General features: G+C 44.2%; 3 protein-coding genes across 3 annotated transcripts in view; all 3 read left to right on the plus strand.

The window, feature by feature from the left end:
- Window positions 1–582: 582 nt before the first annotated feature.
- On the plus strand, window positions 583–1,559 carry LOC102387578 (olfactory receptor 2T8-like). The gene has a single exon (XM_006039241.1). It carries the CDS (start codon window positions 603–605, stop codon window positions 1,557–1,559), a length of 957 nt encoding a protein of 318 aa, XP_006039303.1. The 5' UTR covers window positions 583–602.
- An 11,217-nt stretch (window positions 1,560–12,776) lies between these two features.
- Window positions 12,777–13,721, plus strand: LOC102387829 (olfactory receptor 56-like). The gene has a single exon (XM_006039242.1). It carries the CDS (start codon window positions 12,777–12,779, stop codon window positions 13,719–13,721), a length of 945 nt encoding a protein of 314 aa, XP_006039304.1.
- Window positions 13,722–14,300: 579 nt separating this feature from the next.
- The window catches only part of LOC102388081 (olfactory receptor 56-like), a 7,186-nt gene continuing 4,263 nt past the window's right edge, over window positions 14,301–17,223 (plus strand). The window contains exons 1-2 of the mRNA XM_025195813.1: window positions 14,301–14,312; window positions 15,969–16,050. Of these exons, the coding sequence (XP_025051598.1) occupies window positions 14,301–14,312; window positions 15,969–16,050 (94 nt within the window). The remainder of the gene's footprint in view (window positions 14,313–15,968; window positions 16,051–17,223) is intronic.

A 17,223-nucleotide genomic window follows, 5' to 3' on the forward strand; every position in this document is an offset into this window, starting at 1 on the left:
TTGGGGCTCTCAGCCACCGGAGCAAAGATTGTCAGTGCAAGGGGAGCATACACGTGTGGCATGGCAGGAAGTACAATTGTTGGGATCATGCATTAGATCCCATCATGCTTTCTTTTAATATGTCAGTGGTCTAATTTTCTCCTGCTGAGGCCCTCACAGAGTATTTCCATTGTGTGTTACTAGAAGATTACTGAATGTACATATTAATATGGGGCTGGGCTTGTGGTTGTAGCTGTTTGGTCTCAGGACATAGGCAGGCAAGGCTCTTTGGGGAGATGTGATATCTTTTATTAGACCAACAGACTAGATGAAAAAAGTTATTTGCAAGCTTTCAGGTGCAATCACCCTTCTTCAGGCATAATTTATATTAATACAGAAGGCATTCAAATTCATATTGTTATTGTTTTACAATTCAGTCCATGTAAGGTAAATGACTGACATTTTTACAAAAATTATAGCACTATTTTTAAATTGACAACCAAAATACTTGTTAACCACAGTATCTGGTATTTCTTCCACAGGAGGGAGAACTTGATGGTGATAACAGATCCTATTAGTGTGACCTAGTAGGAAGATGTGCACGTGACAAGCTCCGTGAGGAAATGGGGACGGGGAATACAACTTCACCAACAGAATTTGTTCTGCTGGGACTCCCGAACAGGACCAAAGTCCACACCTGCTTCCTGGCCATGATTTTACTTGCCTTCCTTACTGCTGTGTTTGGGAACTCTCTCCTCATGTTCCTAATCCAGGTGGATTCCTCCCTTCACACCCCCATGTACTTTTTCCTCAGTCAGTTGGCCTTCATGGATATATGTCAGAGCCTCACCATTGTCCCCAAAATGTCAGTGGACCTTCTCAACCCAGGCACCCCCATTTCTCCAGCTGGCTGTGGGGCTCAGATTTTCCTTGTGCTGACCATGGGTGCAGCAGAGTGCCTCCTCCTGGCAGCCATGCCTTATGACAGATATGTAGCGATTTGCTGTCCCCTGCAATACCCCATCCTCCTGAAGATGAGCGTCTGCCTGAGGCTGGCAGCTGGGGTATGGATTAGTGCCCCTGTAAATGCCTTAATTTACGCAGTTTATACAATGCATCTGCCCTACTGTGGCTCAAAAGAGATTAAACACATATTCTGCGAGGTCCCCGCCCTGCTGAAATTAGCCTGCTCTGACACATCCACCGATAAGACTCTGGTGTTCGTGAGTGGCATTGTTGTCCTTCTCATCCCTCCTTCTGTCGTAATCATCTCATATGCTCGCATCCTCTCTACGGTCCTGGGAATGAAGTCAACCAAAAGACAGCAGAAAGCTCTGGCCACTTGCTCCTCACACCTGACTGTGGTGGGCATGGTCTATGGGGCTGCCATCATCATGTACATGAGACCCAATGCTTACCACTCATCAGAGCAAGATATGATTGTTTCTCTCTTGTATACGGTTGTCACTCCAATGCTGAATCCTCTCATCTACAGCCTGAGAAGCAGGGATGTCTTAGGAGCCCTAAGAAAACTGGTTGGGAAATACAGAGTCATCCAACAAAACCGACAGGAACTGTGACTTACCCTTCGGTTCCACATCTGTCCAGAGTGAACAAGACCACAGACAGTGTCTTTTTGAACATTTAGAAGGAGACTAAATTTTATAAAGCACCTAACTGCTGATATGTTCCACTGAATTCAAGGGTATTTAGTAGCATCCTCCATCTCCTAATTGCTTCAAAAATGTTTCAGGAAGTCAGTCCCCCACTGATTGTATAGGACATTTAATCAGATCATTGCATACAGGAAAAACTATCTTGCCCTAGAAAATCTCTGTAGCCTTAAATTCAGGCTATTTCCTGTGTAGCCTGAAGGAAAGAGATCCATTGCTTATGTGGAGATATTTTAAATGCCACATTTTAGAGCCAGAAACGTACTTTAGGCCTGATTCTCCTCTCACGGGCATTGGTTCTAAACTGGAAATTTTAACTCCACTGAGGTCAGCCAGGGAATTCTGGGTTTTTCCGGGAGGGAAAAAAGACATCAGATCTGATCCTTGTACTTTCTCTTTAGCAGCCTTTATCATGAAAAATATAAAGTGACCATTAATCAAGTAGGTCTCTAAGCTTTGCATAAAATAAATTAATGTGACTGATTCAAGACATCATGGAAAAGGAGAGCAGGGAGAAACCCTTACCTTTATATCCACGGTGAGACTTTGCATGGGACTAAATGAAAACAGTATGGTGTTCAATGTTGCCTTTCTTTGTGACTGGAAGAAATGGAGCTAATAAGTAGATGGGATTTATAGAATGCAGGTCATTTATGAAAAAAAAAAGAAGCTTTTTCCCTAAAAAAAATAAATTGTTGGAAAATGAATTGGTAAATTTATAAGAACATAAGCCATCACTGGTTGAGGGATGTCAGGTCCACATCCCAGACTGCTTTGCTTCCTAGCTATCAGCTAGCTGTCTCCTCTGAATTTGTCTACATCAGTGGTGCTCAACCTTTTGGCGTGTCAGCCCTGGGCTCCAGGTGGTGGCACTGGGTTGCAGAGGGCAAGCAGGACCTGGTCCTTGCCCACAGGGTTTGATCTGGCCTGCAGTCTGACCCCACCCCAATCATTTGGCCATGGGGCACAGAGGGCACTGAGTTGCAGAAGGGCTGATTTTGGCACAATGGAGCTACAGCGCGGGGATAGGTGGCAGGCAGCTCCCCAATTGTATCACCCTCATGGCCCAGCCAGCCCTGTCACCATCTACATGTGTGTTTTAGGGGTGTGAATTACTCTGCTATAGGACAGTACTGTCCCCAGCAGTTCTCTCCTACAGTGGAGTATTAATTTACTGAGCCCTAATACTGGCACATGTGTAGATGGTGACGCTTTACTGTGGAGCTAATTAGTCAACTCCGCAGTACAGCACATGTGTAGGTGCACCCAAAGATCCCAAATTGACTCTCAAGAATGGAAGGGGAGAAACTGGATCATTCCTGTCACATTTAGGGTGATATTCGCTCAAATGGCCCAAACAGGCCCTTGGAGGCCAGCACAGCCTGGGGCAGACCCTGCACTGCAGATCTATAGAGTTAACTGTGTGATGAAGGTTTCAGAGGAGAGGACCATGCAACCAGCCTCTCAGTCATGAAGTGCTGGGAACCCTGAAATCAGTCTTCCACTTCCTGTGTTTACATACAGCAAGGTAGCCATAGGCCCCAAGTTGGCTGCTCACAGAAGTATCACACCTGTAGAACTGAATGACAAAGGTGTCTCGGGTGCATGGGCATGATGCCAGTGTTGTTGGCTTGACCAATAGAGTGGGCTTCATGAGACTGTACCTAATATGCCATCCTCATACTAGGGACTGTGAACTTGGAGACTATTGCTTGGATATACCTGAAGTGAGATGCAAGGGGGGAATCCATAGATGTTGGACTTCATGTCCAAGTAACCATGGGGATGTCATTATGGAACTGCATGGACTCTTAGCAAAAGGTCACATTCAGCATCTTTGCCCTTATGTGAAGTCAAAGCCAGAATGTGACACAGGCAAAGAATAGGATGCCGTCGCCTCAGGCACATGATTGCGCATGCCCCAAGCTGGGGCAGAATGGTGCAGGGACAGAACCTGTGAGTGGCATCCAGGAAACTAAGGCACAGATGTATAGGGCCACCAGGGAGCCAGACAGGGCTGTGCAAAGCTTTGGATCATGATTCAGATTTGGAGATAATTCGGATGATCCGGAGGCTGAATCTACAAATCTGAACTGAATTGCTGGAAGCTTTATGAAAAGATTCACAAAAGTTTCAGAGATGCGGCCATAGAGTATAATGGGGAATCAATGACATATCTATAACTTTGTTGTCATTTGGCTGATTTGGATGAAAATTCAGGGATGGTAGCCTCTTCTGAGAGCATGACACGTGCAATGATTCAAAGAGATAGATGCTGGGGTTTCCAGGAAATTGTACCTCAAAATCATGAAAGCAAAACTCTTGTCACATGTGTATGTTAAGACACATTGGGGTTTAAACTACAGGTATGGTAGCCCCTGTGGAGGCTGCAAAGCCTGCAACATTTCAAGGAGCTAGGTGCCAGGGTTTGGAAGAAACTGTACCTCAAGCTGAGGACAAGCAAACTCATGACATGGGTGACACTGTGTGTGTTAAGGCACAGCAGGGTGAAAGCTGCAGGCCTGCTAGCCCCTGCTGAGGCCACGATGCCTGCCAGCTGTCCAGGAGATCAGTGCAGGCGGGTTCTGGGGCCCTGCACCTCTGGCTGCTGACAGGCAAAACTCATGACATGGGTGCTTGTGCAACTGTGTTTGTCGCGGGGCTCAGGGCTGGGGGGGGGGGGGGGGAACTACTGCAGGCCTGGCTGCTAGGCTATTGTGTTACCAATCAATCTTGATTCACTCAGGGACCAGCTCAATACACAGTAACTAGCTACTAGATAATGAGTTAATGAGCAAGGATTAACACCTACACATCCACAGAGAACAGAGAGGAAAGAATCAATAGAGAGCCGGAAATTGTTTCTGCCCCAGGACCGACACAGTCAGTTGCACAAGCACCCATGTCACGAGTTTTGCCTGTCAGCAGCTAAGGGTGCAGGACCCCAGAACCACCCTGCACTGATCTCCTTGACAGCCGGCAGGCTTCATGGCCTCAGCAGGGGCTAGCAGGCCTGCAGCTTTCACCCTACTGCGCCTTAACACACACAGTGTCACATACGTCACCAGTTTTGCTTGTCCACAGCTTGAAGTACAGTTTCCCCCAAACCCCTGCATCTATCTCCTTGAAACTTGGCAGGCTTTGTGGCCTCAGTAAGAGCTACGAGATTTACAATTTTCACCCCACTGTGGCTTAACACACACACGCGTGACATGAGGTTTGCTTTCAGGACTTCGAGGTGCAGTTTTCCAGAAACCCCTAAACCTAGCACCTTGAAACGTGGTACGTGTCATGCTCACTGAAGAGGATATCATCCCTGCATGTTTCATCCAAATCAGCCAAAACACAGCAAAGTTATAGATATTTCATTGATTCCCTATTATATTCTAGGGCCGAATCTCCAAATCGGCTCCGAATCTTACAAAGTGATTTGGCTGAATTGAATCAGAAAAATGATTCAGATCTCTGAATCGAATCTTGGCATCAAACTGTCTGATTCCAAATCTGAATCGAATAGTTCCCTATTCACGCAGGCCTACCAGGCAGCTCCAGGACAGACCTGGCAGCTCCTAGCCACACATCTGCTCACCAGCCTTAGTTAGAGCTGTACCTGTAAGGGAGGGTATTACCCCTTAACTTCAATGCTACCAAATATTCCTTTGAGTTAACACATACCAATTGAAACATGTAACAATGCCCTTGATTGACTACATTTCTGGTCCTGAGACAAAAACAAGTGTCTGCAAGAAGATCACATGTCTACCCTTGCCATATACATACATACATACATGGCCAATACATAGCCTGCAGCACGTGCCTAATCTGTGTGTGTGTCATCTACACAATGCAACCTACATGGCCAAGAACTGAATCCCCTCTACCTGCATAAAAGCAACATTGCACGACCAAAAATGCCATAGAGATGACCATATTGGGACGCTTAGATAGCCAGGAGCAGAATAGAAAGCCACCATAAAATTAGAAATAAATAAGCGAAGCAGCACTGAGGCGACTTCACCCCCGGTGTCAAGTGCTCTGTCCCCAGCTCTGCCTGATAGTGGCAGCAGGAGGTGCCCCATAGGCACATCTTCGCCTCTTGTCTAGGTTTGGCCCAGGCATGCAGGAGTGGGTGCCATGGCTGTGCCTCTAGCTAGATGGGGGAGTGGTACAGACACACATTCATGGGTTCAAACACCCAGAATCCTGTCTCATGTGCTAAGGGTTTAGCCCCCTGCTTTAGGCTGTAGCAGAAGCAGGCTGTTCTCTGTGCAGTTCAAGCATTAATGCATTCAGGATAAACAGTTTATATAGCGATCTTTGACACTGATGACTAGCATTGTCCAAAGATCAAAGGAAAGAGACAGGATGGAAACAACTGAAAGGTGCCAATGGAAGTAGTATCAATTTACTGAAATGGCCAGGCCCATATTTGCACATTGGACCTTCAGATAACTGTTCATTGTGGTTGAAATTAAACCGTGTCCTATCTAGCTCAGCAGCTATGAACAACAGTACAAGCCACTTGATCCTGGAAAATGGTTTTGCCTTAGGTATTCAAAACAGAGATGAGTTTCACAAACAGTCTCTCATTATTCCAGAATACACACACACACACACACATATGTATACACACACATACACACACACACACACATATATATACACATACACACACACACACACACACACACACACACACACACACACACACACACACACATATATTTCTTCCCTTCTGGGTCTCTAAGGTATTTTATTTTCCCTTGGAAAGATTATGTGAGTAGCCAGTTACTGCAGCCAATTCAAAATGATGCTGAATGCAGCGTTCTCGAGAGAGGGGAAGAGAACAAGATCTACGAAGAGAGGTAGCTCTTACTGACATAAGCCTTTTGCTGGACACTGGAGAGCAGCTGCAAGGGCCAGGTTCAACTCACGAAGAGAGGTAGCTCTTACTTACGTAACCCTTTTGCCAGGCGCTGGAGAGCAGCTGCAAGGGCCAGGTTCAACTTTAGGGGTTTAACACCAACTTTCTAAATCTAGTTCAAGCCCTTGCCCAGAAACTTGGGAAAATACATGTAACTTTCTAAATCTAGTTCGAGCCCTTGCCCAGAAACCTGGGAAAATACATGGTTACTTGGTGTTTCAATGTGAACAAACTTCCCTGCTTGCAAACACACATTAAACTAAAACACGATATATTTCAGGGGAAAATGGACACACACAACATCAAAGAAAACTTGAATTACTAAACATTAACTGGAACCCACAATAAGTCACATCACAGACTCTCAGAGCCACTGGCAAATCAACCCAACGAGGCCACCACTGAGGCCAGGGCACTGGGAAGGGAGGCTTACCCAAGGATGCCTCTGCTCCTTACACCAGACAACTGCACCAGCTGCTGGGGCCTCCGCTGCCGAGGATCCTGATGCTTCTTGCCACAAGGGGTTGCTGCCCTGTGCTAGGGGCTTTACCTCCACAACTGCCGCTGCGTATCTGCTGAAGATCCACTGCTGCATCATCATGAGTAACCTCTGCCAGGGGTCACAGCCACCTTCAGAGGTCACTGCTGGTCCTCTTCAAGTTGCATAGTAGGCAACGGCAAACTCAGTAAGATTTTATCTTAACACACTACAGGCTCTTGTGCACATGAACATATTGCTTTGAGAAAGTGATGGTTTATCCACAAAGCCAACCAAGGAGCAACACCTGGCTAGAGCCTCCGCTGCTTCTCACAGCCAGTGTGATTGGGCTGGAACTGAGGCCACCCCACTAAGGATCTCTGTTGCATCCACAGTGAGTGCTGGCTTTTATGCCACTTCCAATTTGCCACATTTGCACGCCTGTAAACTTTACAATTTTGGAAAGCAGGCCATGTGGAAATAAAGATCAGAGCCACTTGACCTTACATCTGCAAACTTCATCTACAAACAGCAGGAACAAGTCTACAAACTGCAACACAAGACACAAGTAGCCCCCAAACCTCTGAAAGGACAAACTAATGAGGGTAGGTAGAGAAAAGATCCACAAAGTTACCATAGCAGACATAACCATAGCAGAACATGCTTAATATATGCAGGGCTGCCCTTTTTTAAAAAACAGGAAATTTGTTTCACCGTGTCTTGTCCTGAGTGTGAGAACCAGACTAGGTTCACAGGGCCTTGTCCTCACTTCAAATTTTTCATAGCATAGATATGTCAGTTGGTGAGAAGTAGTGAGGGAGGAGGGGGGTCCTCTACTTTGCTATGCATTTTGTGTAGCTGAGGCCTTATTTAAACCACCAGCCTAGAGTGGGTTGGTGGCAGAATTTAAGACTTCTTCCAAAGCCTACCAGGAGGCAGGCACTCATTTCCTACTGAAAGACACATAGCTCTTACTTACGCCTTTCACATTTCTACCCCGGATAATCAGTGCTGGGTTGTTTTTTAAATACAGGTGTATTTTCACATATATGTAACTTGTACACACCTGTCTGATAATGGACTTGCCTCTGTGATCTCTATTCAAGAAGCACTGAAGCTCCTTTGAGCAGCATCTATTCAAATCTGAGGCCTACAGGCCTGGCTTTCCACCCTAAGGCATATCAGACAAATAATGTACTTATAATGTAATGCATTAGGTTTGACCTGATGGGGTTTCTTCCCCTTTCCTCTGTTCAAAATTGTCCATGTGAGTAATGTGTCTCATGCATAAATGATGCAGGAATTGATGCTTTAATGGAAAAAAAAAGATTACCTAGAGGTTACTCAAATTCCCATTGCACTAGAAAATCAAACATAGTGAGGTGTTCGGCATTCAGCTCGGGACTGAAAACATTACAGCTTAATATTTGTCACTGAAAAAACGAAAAGAAAAATATTGTCTTTTGTCCTTTCTAAAAGTCATGGTTGTGAGCCCTCAGCTACTTCAATATACAGGATGCAAAGAAATCCCACCAGGCAGACGTTTTCAGAGATTACAGCTGGAATAGGGAAAGCCTTTCCAGGGCACCATCTGCACGTAACCTTAATTAGGGACTTGGGACAAGATTCCCCAAAGACTGTTTTCTTCCACTTAGATATTAAGCTTATTGCTGCTTGAGTGATGTAATGGCTCCAAGCTTAACCTGGTCTTTTTAAAGACTGCATCTTTAATATGAGTATTTCTCTCTTGCCACCAGGTAACTCACACAGCTTGCTGCAGAAGTAAAGTTAGAGATTTAGAGATGTGATTCTTAATACTGATTTCATACTGTTTATTATGTATTGCCAGTGCTGCATTTTTCAAACAATAAAAACATTTTTTTTTTCCAATTGAAGACATGAATCCTTATATATAACTTGAATTTTGGAACCTAAATGGGAATTCATGCCTGAATGATTTTAAACTTATTTATCTCCTTAGAAAAGTGCTGCTGCCTCATATGAAAGACATGCAATCTTAACTAGTGCAGTCACATTTTGAATTTTGGAAGTAAAGACTACAAAACAAGATTTATATGGATTGCTCATATATGAATTACTGCAATCACTATTAAGCTAATAACTTTATTTCCAAGACATGCTTATTTACCAGTGTCCCAGGAACATTGTCTTCTAGGATTATAACAGAATGCAGGAGAATAGAAATGTAATGATCCTTGGCTTGAGAGATTCATTTTACATGATGGACAGACAGCATTTTTTTTTGCAAGATGTCAAGCTGCTCTCCTTTCTAGACTGGCCGTTGACTGAGATAAAGCAGATCAAGGTAAGTGATTCTTGCTTTTGCAAATTCCTGTTTTGTACAGGTTAAGACATTCAAAAATAGGATTCTTTAAAAGAAAAACACCACCATTATTTGACTGAAGGTTCCTTGTGATAATTGTAGAGGAGGTGTCACTGGAATGTTTCTTTGTATGTAGTTCAGTTGCTACTTTTCAATAAATTTAAATTAAGTTTAATTTTTGCTCATTGTTACATCTGCTAGTTTTATTAATATTAAAACCTGTTGCATTTCATGTTGATTTTTTAACTGAAAATGTGCTGCAATACCATAGAATCATAGAAATGTGGGGCTGACCTTCAGAGGTCATTGTCCTTGTTCAAAACATTCTATACTAATCCACTGTCTAACCTAGGGGTTTTCAACCTTTTTGGGTTGTTGTACCCCTGGCATACTGACAATCACGGAGTCCCCCAGTTGATCACCAAGCTGGGGCAGTGTGGGGGGCGGTCCCCAGAGGCCGATCACGAAGCACAGAAACGCCAGTGGCAAAACTTAAAGTCCCACCGGCGCACAGATGGATGGCCCCAATTCTCCAGGCAGCTGCCAAGTACCCTCTGGGGGCTTCCCAAGTACCCCTGGTTGAAAACCCCTGGTCTAACCTATTAGTACAACTACACAGTCAACCCTGCAACAGCCAGGAGGCAGAACACCCTAACCTGCCACCAGTGAGGAAGGGAGAAACCAGTGATCTATAATTGAAAATGATGCAAATGACAATTAATTATTTGCATCTTCCAATTTTTCGTGAAGGCAGATTATTCCTGTGAGGACAGCTACATATATTGATGCATTTCAAATTAATTTGATGTTGAAATGCTTACATATAAAGAGTGTAAGAGTGATGATGTAGCTGTGATGGTCCAGATTTTGTGTGAGGCAAGGATTTCTTAGGGTGATCTTTTATTGGACCAACTATATATGTCTTCCTCTGACCTGAGGAAGAAAGGCTTGCATTCAAAAACTTGTCTAACTCTATGACAACAATGTAGTAGGTCCAATAAAAGTTATCGCTCAAAGAAACCCTTGTGTCATACATATAAGTAAATCCAGCCTTTATTGGAATCAATTTCAAAATCCCCATTCACCTTGACAGGTCCAGGATTTCACCCAGGCCACATTTAGAGCCTTTAGCAATATCAGACACAGATAATACTATATAGTAGTAGTATTATGTAGTATTATAAAACATACTACATGTTTTATAATACTACATAGTTTGAATATAACATTTATAATATATAATCATATCTATTTATCACACAATACACTTCTGTTTTGAATGCCTTTGAAACCCATTCTGCAGAAGGGTTTGTTGGCTCAATGTCCTCCACCACTGTGTGTTTCATAGCCAGCTTGTGGTCCTGGCTGTGCCAGACGCAAAGCTTAGGTTCCACACTTCAAGGACTTTCTCTTGTCCATAAATTTGCACATTGGGGGTAAATCTAGGTTTACTTTAAGTGTCTGGATGCGGCATACTTAGCTGTGTGGCTGCAGTGTGGTATTCTAGTTTGCCTTGCAAGCACATCTGCCAGAAGGAAGGCAGCCCAGAGACAGGACTCTTCCACCTTTTAGCTTAGTGTGACAGGCATTGGCCTGTGACAGCCTTGGCCTCTCAGTAGGATGGACACTGTCCTGGAAGGGAGGAGACCCTTGGTTCCAACTTGGTCCTTGCCCTCCAGGGGGTAGAAATTGTCCCAGTTTTGCTTATCCAGTGACATTAGCTTATGCAGCAGGAAACTTGGTTTCTAGTCTCCCTTCCTCACCCCTCACTCAGAAAGGATTGGTATCTCCATCTCCATCTTTCTAGCAAACCACTCGGACAAAGACAACAGATATTATCCCTCTCCAACCCTCCTCTTGAAGCCGAGACCTTGGCCTCTCAGTGGGATGGACACCGTCCTGGAAGGGAGGAGACCCTTGGTTCCAACTTGGGTCCTTACCCTCCACGGGGTAGAGATTGTCCCAGTTTTGCTTATCCAGTGACATGTAAATACCAGATGCATTGTGTCAGCTTCAAGAGGCAGCTAGAGAATGCTCTGGGCAATGACTAGTCTGTAGCCTAATGGTTAGAGCACTTGGCTTTAACCAAATCCCCTGTAGTAGAGAGTGACTCAACACTGCCTCTCTTGCTCCCTGGGCTGCTGGCACAAAAAGTGGGAGGGTATGTATATTCAAGTAATATTTCAGAGCATTTGTAGAATCAAATCCTGATTGTTGAAGCTATTGCCTCAATAACATCTTGGGATACTGGGGGTGATTTCATAGATTTCATAGACATTAGGGCTGGAAGGGACCTCGGAAGATCATCAAGTCCAGCGCCCTGCCCAAAGGACAGGAAGTCAGCTGGGGTCATAGGATCCCAGCAAGATGAGCATCCAGTTCGCTCTTGAAGGTGTTCAATGTAGGCGCTGAGTCAGGTGATTCCATCACCTCACTCAGCTACAGCAAAAATTAAATAAATCAATAAATAGAATATCCAAGTTTCACACTTTTTCAAGAAAATACTTTTCATGTTTAACTTCCATCTTTTAACAGCCTACTTTATTATTATTGTATATTAATTAATAATTTCCTGTATCTTAGTTTGGGTTCTCCAAGTTGTGTTTTGATTAGCCACCAACATTCAGATGTTTTAGGGGGCATCAAGCTGTGGATTTGAAAGGCAGGGCACAAAATCAAAATCTAGTGCTGATGGACTATTCTCTGTTAAAAAGACAAATTGAAAATTTCACCTTCAGCTCCCAAATGAAACTTTCCTGTATTCAAATTTCCATTGAAAAAAAAAAAAACATATTTTCTTTGCAAATTTTAGATAAAAATAATTTTGTCTTAACAAATTTTTTGTCCTACATCACCTGCCCAGCAGACACTATGGTCTGGGAGTAGGTAGTGTTTTTTTTTTTTAAATTACTTATCAAAATATGAGGTTTGGGGGACAGAGATTGTTTTTTCATACCCTACCCTATGGTAATGCTTGGGGTTTCACATATCAAGCTACTCCACCTAGTCCTACTGATAGTGGTCATAATATATGTCATTGTTTTTGTTGCTGGAAGAGGAGAACAGTTAACCTGGGCAACTCGGTCATTGGGGAAATGTTTGGTCTTTGGAGCTAATTCCCCAAGATTATGAGCAGCCTAATTTCCTATCGACTCTGGTCAGATTTATGGGTAAGTCTGTGTACTATCAGCAGCAGGGAGCAGAGCAAGAAATTATTTATGCCTACATCCAAGTCAATCAATCAGTATGTGCCTATTAGACATGCAAATAATGGGAAAATAAAATGACATTTTAACATTTCTCCGATCCCACTACTCCTCATTCAACAAAGGTCTCTGTTCCTCCCCAGTGCGTCAGGTCCATCCACATGACGAGGAAATGAGGATTGGGAATGGAAGTTCACCAACACAATTCGTTCTCCTGGGGCTCCTGAACCAGACTGAAGTCCACACCTTCTTCCTGGCCATGATCTTACTGGCCTTCGTTACTGCCCTGGCTGGGAATACGCTGCTCCTGTTTCTAATCCAGGTGGATTCCTCCCTTCACACCCCCATGTACTTTTTCCTCAGTCACTTGGCCTTCATGGACATTTGTCAGACCCTGATAATTGTCCCCAAAATGTCAGTAGACTTTCTGACTCCAGGCAACCCCATTTCTCCAGCTGGCTGTGGGACTCAGATTTTCCTCACACTGACCATAGGTGGAGCAGAGTGCCTCCTCCTGGCAGTCATGGCTTATGACAGATATGTAGCAATTTGCAATCCCTTGAAATACTCCATACTCCTGAGCCAGAGAGTCTGCCTGAGCCTGGCAGGTGGGGTCTGGATTGGGGCATCAGGAGATGCCTTGATTCATACAGTTTATGCCATGTATCTGCCGTATTGTGGTTCAAAAGCCATTGATCATTTCTTCTGCGAGTTCCCTGCCCTGATGAAATTGTCCTGCTCTGACATCTCCTTATATGAGACTCTGGTGTTCGTGAGTGGCATTGTCCTGCTCCTCATCCCTTCTTCCATCATACTAGCTTCTTACACGTGTATCCTCTCTACAGTCCTGAAGATGAAGTCAACCAAAGGACAACAGAAAGCTCTGGCCACCTGCTCATCACATATGACAGTGGTAGGGCTATTTTATGGGGCAGCTATATTCATGTACATGCGACCGAGAGCCTACCACTCACCTAAGCAAGACAAGATTGTGTCTCTGTTTTACACTATTGTTCCCCCAGTACTGAATCCCCTCATATACAGCCTGAGAAACAGGGATGTCTTAGGAGCCCTAAGAAAGCTGGCTGGGAAATACAGAGTCGTCCAGCAACACTGACAGGATTTGTAGTTTACTGTTAGGCTGTAGGTTGGATTGAAGTCAACAAGGTTGTCAGCAGGTTTTTCTTGAACATTTAGAAGGTGATTACATTTTCTAAAGCACCTGTCTTCTTCCACAGCCAGTGGCCCAGTGAAAATCAAGGGCATGTTAACTCCTCTATCATGTAATTGCTTTGGAAAATGGTTTAGGAAGTAGTGAAAATGTAACCAAATAATATCATGCACCAAAGACCTTATTCTGAAATACAAAATCTGTGTAGCCATCATCTTCACCCTCTACACAAGGCTGAAATTTTCTTGCACAGAACAGATTCAGTTTTTAGACAGCTCATTTCCAAAAGCTATTTGTTAGTGTGGGACTGTACTGAGAGCGTCTTTTTCCTCTCTCATGTGCATTAACTTTCAAACAATTAAACTCTACTGAATTCAACACTAGATCCTTTGTGTTTTACAGGGGGAAAAAGAGTTCAAACCTAATCCTAGTATTCTCTCATTAGGAGCCGTAATCATGAAAAATGGGGCATAGCTGTTAATAAAATAGTCCTCACCCTTATTTTAATAATCTGATATATGTATAATGTCAGAAAAGGTAAGGATGGAAAAACAGACAGAGTCATAGTTTTAAAACCAAGAGAGACTATGTACAGTAGAAAGTGAACAGAGATGGTGTTCAGCATGTCATTTCTTTGTAACTGGAAGAAATGGATCTGTCTAATTTCATAAATACAGATATTGATTTATTCCTTAAATGTATATAAAAATGCTGAAAATGAATTGCTTAGGTGATATAGTTCTTCCATATTACATCTAGAATTTATTGATGACTTTGGTATTCTGGCACCAATTCTCAATGAGCAAAATATAACAATTTTGCAAAGCCATGGCCTCTTCCCTCATCTTCCCTGTATCATGCACATAAAAATGCACAAGAAAATGTGATGGACGTAGCACTCATCATGTGTTTGAAAGGTAATTCCTTGTGACATTGCTGTATGCAGAAGAACATATATGATGGGACTATGTCTAATACACTCATGGACCTACTAGGGGAGTACAGACCCCATTTATAGATTATTCATAGATTGTCAGGGGCTGGAAGGGACCTCACAAGATCATCAGGTCCAGCCCCCCTGCACTAGGCAGGAAAGACAACTGGGGTCAGATGACCCCAGTGAGGTGATTGTCCAGTCTCCTCTTGAAGATTTCCAGGGTAGGTGATTGCACCACCTCTGCAGGGAGTTTATTCCATAGTCTGGACACCCTAACTGTGAAGAAGTTTTTCCTAGTGTTAAGCCTGAAACGGTCTGCCAGGAGTTTGTGGCCATTACTCCTGATTTTCCCCAAGCGTGCCCTGGTGAACAGCTGTTCACCAAGCTCTTGATGTATTCCCCTGACATAACAGTAAGTTGCTACCAAGTCCCCTCTCAGCCTTCTGTTTTTTAGGCTGAAAAGACCCAGGTCCCTCACCCTTTCCTCATATGGCTTGCCTTGCAAGTCTCTGATCATACAGGTGGCTCTTCTCTGGACTCTCTCGAGCTTTTCCACATCCTTGTTGAAGTGTGACACCCAGAACCGGATGCAGTACTCCAGCTGTGGTCTCACCAGTGCTGAGTGGAAGAATCACTTCCCTGGTTTTGCTTGAGATGCATCGGTTGATGCAAACCAGAGTATTGTTTGCCCTGCTGGCTACAGCATCGCACTGACAGCTCATGTTCATACTATGGTCAATTATTACCCTTTCAGTCCTGGTGCTAGTCAGTTTGGCACCACCGACCCTGTAGGTATGCTGGGGATTGTTCATCCCCAGATGAAGCACTTCATACTTCTCACTGTTGAACTTCATCAGGTTCCAATCCGCCTAACTCGCCAGCCTGTCTAGGTCTGCCTGTATCTGCAGCCTATTTTCAAGCGTGACCACACTCCCCTGTAACTTGGTGTAGTCTGTGAACTTGGTGAGTGATATCTTCACCCCCACATACAAATAATTGATAAAGATGTTGAAAAGCACTGGACCAAGCACGGACACCTGAAGGACACCAGTGGCCACTTCTCACCAGGACGACACAGATCCGTTCATTAGAACTCTCTGGGTCCTACCCCGCAGCCAGCCTCCCACCCACCTAGCTGTCACATAGCTAAGCCTGCAATCCTCCGATTTTCCCATGAGAACATCATGGGATACCGGATCAAAGACCTTTTGGAAATCTAGGTATACAGTGTCAATGTCCTCTCTCTTGTCCAGCAGGATGTAGAAGGAGATGAGATTAGTAAAACAAGATCTGTCCACAATGAAGCCACGCTGGCTGTCACTCAGAAACCTACCTTCTGTAAGCATATCACACATAGAGTCCTTGGTGAACTTTTCCAGGATTTTCCTTGAGATAGAAGTTAGGGTAACTGGCCTATAGTGGCCCGGGTCCCTTCTCCTCTCTTTCTTGAAGATGGACACAACATTGGCCCTCTTCCAGTCTTTAGGGACCTTCCCTGAGCGCAATGAATTTTGGAAGAGTTTCACCAGAGGTCCCATGATGACCTCATCCAGCTCCTTCAGCACTCCCAGATGAAGATAATCTGAGCGCGCTGATTTATAAATATTTAACTTTTCTAACTTATCATTCACCAACTCAATATCAACAGTAGGAAGGTATTCATTCCCCCCATGCCCACTCTGAACCTTATCTAGTATGATTTTCCCCTTAGCCCAGTGAAATACCAAAGCAAAGTAGTTGTTTAGGAGTTTAGTTTTCTCCTGAATTTCGGTAACAAGCTGTCCTGAGTTGTTAAGCAATGGCCTGACACTTCCATTTGCTTTCCTCCTGTTCCCTACATACCTAAAGGATTAATTCTTATTGTCCTTGATTTCTGTTGCTAGTTTAAATTTAGTCACTGCCTTAGCCTTTCTAATCCTTTCTCTACAAGTGTAGGCCGTTGTTGTATAGTGCTCCTTGGGAACTGCCCCAAGCTTCCATTGTTTGTATGCCTCTTTCTTCTTTTCAACAGGACCATGATATTCCTATTCAGCCAAGAGGACTTATCAGCCCTTCTGCTACCCTTCCTCCGCATGGGAATGGACTTCTTTTGTGCTTCAAGGATCGTGTCCTCAAGGAATGATCACTCTTTATACACTCCTTTCACTTTCAGTGCCTGGTCCCACAGCAATTCCCACCTTCCTCCTGCTCAATGCAAATAATTATGATGTCATAGGGATAACAGAGACCTGGTGGGACTCCACCCATGACTGGACCACGGGTATAGATGGCTATACCCCGTACAGGAGGGATCGTGTAGAGAAAAGGGGCGGGGGTGTAGCGCTATATGTTAAGGAAAGCTACACGTCCCTGCAAGCCGATATTGGTGACCAGGGTGGACGGCTGGAGACCCTCTGGGGTAAAATCCGTGGGGAACACGGCACAGGGGACACAATGGTGGGAGTCTACTACAGACCTCCCACCCAAAGTCCTGAGCTTGACCAGGAGTTTGCCCGGGAACTGGCTGAGGCC

Source organism: Alligator sinensis, unplaced genomic scaffold, assembly GCF_000455745.1.
Source record: "Alligator sinensis unplaced genomic scaffold, ASM45574v1 scaffold1237_1, whole genome shotgun sequence".
Taxonomy (NCBI): domain Eukaryota; kingdom Metazoa; phylum Chordata; order Crocodylia; family Alligatoridae; genus Alligator; species Alligator sinensis.

What these genes read in the sequence shown, in the direction of transcription:
- LOC102387578 (XM_006039241.1), top strand. Translation starts at nt 603, where the DNA reads ATGGGGACGGGGAATACAACTTCACCAACAGAATTTGTTCTGCTGGGA.
- LOC102387829 (XM_006039242.1), top strand. Translation starts at nt 12,777, where the DNA reads ATGAGGATTGGGAATGGAAGTTCACCAACACAATTCGTTCTCCTGGGG.